We start from the raw sequence: 8,214 nt of genomic DNA, 5'->3' as shown, positions 1-8,214 counted from the left end.
ATAAAGTTTTGTATAGACAACCTCATTACTCACAGGAAAAATGCAAATTAAAACCATGATTATGTAACCACAAGAATAGCTAAAGTGAAAAGATTGACAATACTAAGTGTTGACAAGGATTTGGAATAGTGGTAACTCTTACACACTATTAAAGAAGATTAATATAACCACTTCGAAAAATTGCTCACTTTTATCTTCTATAGCCAAAGACATATATATCCTTTGACCTGGAAATTCCAGTTTTAGGTATATCCAACACAAATGAATATATATGTGCAGAAAAGACATTCAAAATAATTATGGCAACATTATGTGTAACATATAAAAACTAGATGTTGAGGGGAAGAGGCCAAGACACAATAGAACATTTATGTACATTTTCAAAATGGGAGAAAACTAAACTGTATGTGTATGTAAATGCTTGCCCAAAACCTGGCACACAACAACAGCTCTAAAATGTGTTAGCTTTTATTATTGTCATGGTTTCTGCTACTCTAGTAGCAGTAGCAGTAGTAGGTCTAAACCTTATATTTCCCCAAATTATAAATGTTACAATTCTTATTTTATAAATTGTTTTAAACTGACTCTTGGAAAAGATAAGTAATTGAGCAAAGGTATATAGCTAGAAAATGGCAGATCCAGTATTTAGATCCAGTATTTAGAACCAGGTTTATTACAACCAGTGTTCCTAATCTTTCCAGTAAAACACACTGATTCTCACATCAATGATATTTTGTGCATAGTCAACTAGCAATAATGACTATAAGTAATTTATGTTTATTATTTCTAGCCCATAAAACTGTTATATTATCCCTTGCATAATTTTGACATGCTTATAACACCAATATAAGTTCTTGTGTTACATTTGCTTTTGTTGCCCGTGAAATCCACAGTCAGGCACTATTTTCATCTGGTGGAGCCTTGGTATGTAACTCCAAATTTATCCTTTCCTTCTCCCAATTGCCAACATCCATGTATCAAAATCTTTAATTATATAAACTTAATTTCAGATTGAGGACAAAGAGGTCCCTAGACACACATTCAATAAACCTTTACTACACACTATTCTATTTTATTTTATTTTTTATTTTATTTTTTTTTTTTTTTGAGACGGAGTCTCGCTCGGTCGCCCAGGCTGGAGTGCAGTGGCGCAATCTCGGCTCACTGCAAGCTCCGCCTCCCGGGTTCACGCCATTCTCCTGCCTCAGCCTCTCCGAGTAGCTGGGACTACAGGCACCCGCCACCATGCCCGGCTAATTTTTTTTGTATTTTTAGTAGAGACGGGGTTTCACCCTGGTCTCGATCTCCTGACCTCGTGATCCGCCTGCCTCGGCCTCCCAAAGTGCTGGGATTACAAGCGTGAGCCACCGCGCCCGGCCTACTACACACTATTCTATGCCAGGTTTTTGCACAGGTCTGGACACAGCATGATGAATTCAAAATGTATAATCCTTGCCTTTCTTACATGTCTGTAACCCTATAGCTTTAGGCTGTAGAAAGAATTCCTGGAAATGTTTCCAGAAGCCCTCTCTGAAATAACCAGGAAATAGTATATTGTATAGGAAAGAGTAAAATGTCAGAATCAAATGCTTGGTCATTAACATATAAGAGGAGCTATGGAAACTGTACTCTATACTGTAGGAAGTTATAAACAGCCTCTGGGGATGGTACTAAAGAACTTGGTGGTGCATGGGGCTGTTCCTAAGGACTCACTGCACATTTGCCCAGGTCCTATGTTTATATCTTCTGATCGTCTCGAATCTAATTCTCTTTTCTATTCGTTCTTTTGTCCTTCACTCCTTCTAGTACCCATTAGTCTTGATTCTCCTCTCTCCATCCTTTTTAACTTTGTCTGTCTTTCCCCATCTTCCTGTCTGTCCCTTCACCCCTTCATTCCTCCAACCCTTCAGCGTGATTGTCCCCATTTCCCTGCTTCCCATCCCACTGCACCTAACTTCCTCATCTGTTTCCTCTGTCCCTCTGCCTTTTCCAGTAGAAGCCTCCTTTTGTGTTCCTGCTATATTATCTTTGCCCTCCTTCTGTCCATGGACAGAAGGACATTTTTGCTCCTTCTTAGGTCCGTGACTCAAGCTGCTTTTGACAGAAAATAAATTCTGGCTCTGTGATTTCTTTTCATTTGAATGTTTTATCTTGAATGATACATTGTTCATCTGAATACCTTTTACCAGATTCTTTATTTTAGCTTCATATAGGGAGAATTCCAAATCCCAGGTCCTGTTGTGCTTCATAGATTCCATCTGTTCTTTAAAATGCTTCAGATCCTGCGCTAAACAGGGAGAAACCCTGAAGCAGAACTTGAGCTCCAAGTTCGAGAAGCTGTCTTTTTTCGATATGTCCAATAAAAACTGCATAGTGAGGGTCATCTCATCATTCCTTTCCTGCTCCTTTACCTCCAGCAGCCTTTGCACTTCTCTGCGGGACTCTTTCCCCAGCCGGCTTTGGTCCTCTTTCACCAGGTAAGACATGGCATGAAAAAAGTCCTGGAAGCTGATGTGGCGGGAGCTGTAGAACTTCTTGATGGCAAGTCCCAATTGGTAGTCGTTACTACTCAGGAAAGCAGCAAGCCTGGGGCCATCTAAATTATGTTTCCTTAGCTCAGCTTCTTCAAATAGGAACCTCTGGTGCTGAATCCCTTCAGCAGCTAGGGAGCACAGACTCCTCAGGACCCTGTGCCGGGAAAGCTCGGAGTAGCCCCCATCATCATCGGGCGGCAGGAAGGTGGAGACGTAAGCCATGAAGATGTCAGTGCTGTTTCTAGGTGTCTCTAAGACAGCTTTGCCTCTCTCCATCTGCCCCTTCAGCCAGGAGCAGACCATCCAGCAAATGCCTGGAATCTGACACGCTTTGTAGAGAATGTCATTTTTCTGTACAATGTCGAAGGCATGGGCAGCTTGCTTCTCATCCGTGAAATAGGAGCTGAAGTACCTGGCCCTGTCCTCCTCAGAGAAGCCTAGGATATGGACAAGGCGTGCTTGTTTCAGCAAGAGCTCCAGATTCCTCAAAGTCAGGGGCCGGGTGGTGATAAGAAGGGAGCATGTGGGGAGTGTATGTCTCCTAATTAGAAGGTGCAGCAGGCTCTCCTTGGGACTCAAACCCCTCTTCTTCAACTTTTCTTCAAAGGGCCTCTGCAGCTCATCAAAGCCATCCAGGATGAACAGGAGCCACTCCGGCTGCCTCAGAATCTCTGTGACAGGGGCTTGATTGTCCCCGCAGCACCAGAAAAGGAGCTGCTCCAGTTTGCTCTCCAGCAGCAGGACCACTTCTTTGCAGCTTACATAAAAGACATAATCAAACCGGCCTGGGTACAGAGTACCGGTGGCCCAGTCCAACACCATTTTTCTGGCGAGAGTTGTCTTTCCAGTGCCAGCCGACCCCTGTAGCACAACTAAGGATGGGGCCAGGGAGGGCTTTTCCCCTGAATCAAATAGAGCCTCCACCATGACAGAGTCCAGCTCCTGCTCCAGGCTGGGGCAGGCAAGTGATTCTGGGCTCTCTGAGCTGGGCTTGGCCACCAGGAGCACCTGGTTGTATCTGCCATTGACTCCTGCTTCCTGCCATTCCTCGAGGCAGCACACATGCTCTCGGTATATTTCTCTGTAATCTGAGCCAAACAAATGGGATGTTAGGTGGTGAAATGGGAATTTTAGAAGGCAAAATGGCCCCTCCAAACTGACTCTGCTCATTAGTCTTCTTGTATGTCTCCAACTTGGATCTCGCTGAGATTATAGTTCTGGCTTCATGGGGAGGGGCCACTGTATGTGTGCATGAGTGTGTGTGTGCAGGTGCAGTATGCATATGCACATCTGTATGAGTGTGCAAGGGTGTGTTCTGTGTGTGTGGATATTTGTGCATGAATGCTGGTATCCACATGTGCTCATGGACCTTTGTGTACTGTTGTGCAGGGAAGTCATGTCAGTGTGCATCAGCAAGTGTGTGTCTGTAAGAATACATGTAAGTGCAAAATGCCTGTGTGAGAATGCATGAATGTCTGAGTGTTCATGTGAAATGTCTCCATGTGAAGAGGTGAGGAGAGAGGGGAAAGGAAAGGGATGCCTGAGGATGATGAAGTGATAGGAACCTTGATATAGTTTGGATGTTTGTCCCCTCCAAATTTCAGGTTGAAATGTGATCCCCAATGTTGGAGGTAGGGCCTAGTGGGAGTTGTTTTTGTCATGGGGGCAAATCCCTCATGAATGTCTTAGGGCGCTCCCCACAGTAATGAATGAGTTCTTGCTCTATTAGCTACACAAGAGCTGGTTGTTTAAAAAAGCCTGGCACCTCCTCCCCTCTCTCTTCCTCCCTCTCTTGCCATGTGACACACCAGCTCTGACCTTGCCTTCTTCCATAACTGAAAGCTTCCTGAGGCCTCATCAGAAGTCAATGTTGACAATATGCCTCTTGTACCACCTGCCAAACCATGAGCCAAATAAACCTCTTTTCTTTATAAATTACCCAGTCTCAGGTATTCCGTTATAGCAATACAAAAGGGAGTAAGATAAGCCTGTTCTTGGGAAAGGACAAGCCAAATGCTAAAGATAAACCAGCTTCTCAGAAAGAGCCATGACTCTGGGTCCATGAAACCCTCCCATTTGTATGTAGCAGAGGAGCTTTCAGGCATGAAAGGTGCCTATGGGAGGGAGCAAAGGCACCAAAAGATCCCCCTCTCCCCCCAGGCACTCATAGGAAGAACTAGGAGGCCATGAGGTTCCACACCACCCATTCTGTAGTGTGGTTCCTTGAGAGATCAGGGGCACAGAAGACTTAGAAGCAGCCTGAGCTGCCTGCCAGGAAGCAGCTAGGGGCAGGTCTGACCCCTACATCCTGATGCTATTTCTTCTGGTTAGTGGAAATCCCTTCACCAACACCCTCCCAGTCTCTAAGCCCCTTTCTTCAGACTCTCCCCTTCTCTGCCACTGCAACTGGAGGTAGGAGGTGGGGAAGAAAGACTAGTCTTTTCTTAAATAAATCCCAGCTTTGGCTCAGTCCCCCTCCTGACAGTTGTTGGAGACCTCAGGTGGGCTTGGGGCCCACCAAGGACTCTGGGGCACCAGGGACTAGAGGACAAGGTGACAGAAGGCATAAGGTACAAGGCTACAGGCAGCTCTGGAAATGCCATGGCGGGAGGGGAGTCCCAGTGCCATCCTGCCCTCCCCTTCCCCCGCTCCACATTCACCATGCAGACAAATGTGGCTGAGCTGGTCCACAAGTTCCAACAGGTTCATGACCTTCAAGCCCTTCAGGACAACTTTCACAGCCTCCTTTTCTCCATACTTTGAAATCAGTAATTCTGCCAGGTCCACTGGAATCAGGCCCGCCAACTCCCCTCTGGCCAGTGGGGGCTGGCCCTCAGACAGGGTCATATCCCGTAAGTAGAACTTTAACTTCTTGAAATCGTTCTCCTCAAGGTCACTCAAGGCCCACAGCAATGCCTCCCGGGGGTTTCTGGCCTTGGCCATGGCCATGGTGATCTGAGGGAAGGGTCAAGTCCAGACCAGAAGACCAGTGACCTGGAGAAAGAGGCAAAAGGAGAGGTCCACTGCTGAGAGGCCCACGCTGCTTTCTGGGGGCTTGGCAAGCTACAGAGCGGAGGCCAGGGAGAGATGAGATACATGTGCAAAGCTCCAAGAAAGACAAGCAGATGAAACAGCAGGGGAGTTTTCCTAGTCATTCCCCTCTGCCTCTTTGTCCGGTGACACGTGACTGTGTTGGCAAATGGGTAGGAAAGTACGTAGGTATGTTAATCTCTCAATCTCTCTCTCTCTCTCTCCCAAACTCTATCTCTGTCTCTCTCTCTCTCTCTCTCCTCGCTCCCTTCCTCTTTCCCTCTCACAAACATTCTTTATTAGGCTCTGTATGCCTCCTTAGATGGATGGATTAAGAAAAAAAACTTTAAGTTTTTTATTTATTTATTTTTTTTTTTTGGAGACAGAGTCTCCTTCTGTTGCCCAGGCTGGGGAGCAGTGGCATGATCTCAGCTCACTGCAACCTCCGTATCCCGCATTCAAGCAATTCTCCTGCCTCAGCCTCCCAAGTAGCCGGAATTATAGGTGCCCACCACCACGCCCAGCTCACTTTTGTATTTTTAGTAGAGATGGGGTTTCACCATATTGGCCCGGCTAGACTCGATCTCCTGACCTCAGGTGATCTGCCCACTTTGGCCTCCCAAAGTGCTGGGATTACAGGCATGAGCTACTGTGCCCGGCCAAGTTTTAAGTTTTAAAAGTGAGCCTGTCCCTGGCTGTGTGAACCTATAGAGAGCTGGAGCACATTTGCTGGAACTGCTGTGGTATGGCAAGAAGGTAAAAAAAATCTACACTCAACCCATTGGCCTCACATGTCAGCCTCCTGGCCTCAGTCACACATGGATTGCAAAGCTAGAAGTCTCCTAATTCAAATAAGAAAACAAATCCAGATAATGATGCGAAGAGGAACCACCACCTGTGAGTGCTGACTTTGTGCCAGGTGATTCACATATCCTTTTTGATCATCTCAGAAATCATCTCAGGTACTGTTCCACATGAGAAATTTGGCAGTCAGAGAAAAATGGTTTTTCAGAGTTTTCCAGAGCTAGGCCACTGGGCAAAGAGGCAGGATTTAAACTGTGATCTATGCCCTGGGTGGAAGAGAGAGACAGAAAAAACTCAAAAGATAAACAAATAGAAGACAGAGTCAGGAACCAGGAAGTGAGGCTAAATGTTACCAGAAACTGGAGACATGTATAAATACTAAAGTAACGGGGAAAGGAGAGCAGGATTTTGAGTTGTGTTTCTAATGTAGAACTAAAATGTAGGCCAGGTGGCAGTCTTTGGAAAAGAAAAGCAACAATTAATAGAAAGCCTTCAGAATCCAGAAATACACCTGTGACCTAAGGCCCATAGGGAACCTATCTCAGTAGTACAATGTCACATTCATCATTGAGAGTGTTCAAAAGAGAATTTGGGAACACAGAGAGTTGTTGCGATTCAAATACCAACATTTTGACTACATACTGACAGAGAAAGAAAATGTTTGGAACATGTTAGGACACATGGGACTTTGGCTGTGAGTCATAGGCCAGTTTGGAAAAGCAGGCCTGTGAAAGCGGGATGAATTTACAACAAAGCTTCAGGCTGCATGGGAAGACTCAGGGCTTCCCTGCAAATTTCTGATGTTGGCAGAGCTATTTAATAATTCAGGAAAGAAAAGACAACACTAGAACCTGCCAAGAAGATGTCCAGTCTAGGCTGCTTGCCACAGTTCAGACTTGGAGAGCTGGAGGTGAGGCAGGGAGAACTCAGCTCCCTGATCCAGCAGCCCAGTAAGCAAAGCCTGGGGACTGAGATGAAACAGATCTCCTTTCCTGGTCAGACAGTTCTACAGGTCCAAGTCTGGGCTCTCTTAGCCCATACTCACTAGTTCACTTCTGTTTGGTGGTGCTGGTACCTAACAGTTCCTCATATATGTAGGCCTGGAACAGAAGGGCCCCTCCCCACCTGCCCCAAGCCTCTGTGAAGCAGAACCACCCACTGACTGTCAGTGGGATGACTGTCAATGGGATGGGCAATTGCTCACCAGTGGGAAATTTGACCTCATTTTTTCAAATGTTGAAGTTGAGAAACAAGGGAGGGGTGGAAGGCATGAACTATTCTGTCACCAAGAGAAAAAGAACCCAGGAGACTTCCCAAGTCCCTCCCTGAAACCCACACTCCTCCTCTACCACTTAACCCCAGCCCAGGCTGGGGCAGTTTGACTAGAGAGACGAAAGAATTGAAGCACTGTCACCACCGTATCCTCCACCAGTGCACCATTTCTCTAAGTTGTTGAAATCACTGGAGAATGAAAAAAGGAAGAAGATAGGAGCTCCATGAAGTAGGAATTCAAACAAGGAGAAAAACAGGCCAGGCCCGGTGGCTCACGCCTGTAATCCCAGCACTTTGGGAGACTGAGGTGCGTGGATCATTTGATGTCAGGAGTTTGAGACCAGCCTGATCAACATGGTGAAACCCTGTCTCTACTAAAAACACACAAATTAGCCGGGAATCATGGTGCATGCCCGTAATCTCAGCTACTTGGGAGGCTGAGGCAGGAGAATTGCTTGAACCCAGGAGGTGGAGGTTGCAGTGAGCTGAGATTGCACCATTGCACTCCAACCTGGGCAACAAAGGAAGTCTTAGATTTTCAGTATTTGAACTTATTTTTTTAAATTCTGACATT

At 45.9% G+C, this 8,214-nt stretch overlaps 1 protein-coding gene across 1 annotated transcript in view; it reads right to left on the bottom strand.

Annotated features, from left to right (window-relative positions):
• Positions 1-1,802: 1,802 nt before the first annotated feature.
• NLRP10 (NLR family pyrin domain containing 10) overlaps positions 1,803-8,214 on the bottom strand; it is a 10,568-nt gene continuing 4,156 nt past the window's right edge. The window contains exons 2-3 of the mRNA XM_032165859.2: positions 5,195-5,528; positions 1,803-3,622 (exon numbers count right to left, since the gene is read on the bottom strand). Coding sequence (XP_032021750.1) covers positions 1,803-3,622; positions 5,195-5,483 — 2,109 coding nt within the window. The 5' untranslated portion in view covers positions 5,484-5,528. The remainder of the gene's footprint in view (positions 3,623-5,194; positions 5,529-8,214) is intronic.

Source organism: Hylobates moloch, unplaced genomic scaffold (assembly GCF_009828535.3).
Source record: "Hylobates moloch isolate HMO894 unplaced genomic scaffold, HMol_V3 SCAFFOLD_11, whole genome shotgun sequence".
NCBI classification, from domain to species: domain Eukaryota; kingdom Metazoa; phylum Chordata; class Mammalia; order Primates; family Hylobatidae; genus Hylobates; species Hylobates moloch.
The sequence above is the reverse complement of the archived record's forward strand: the minus strand, read 5'-3'. Positions and strand labels throughout refer to the sequence as shown.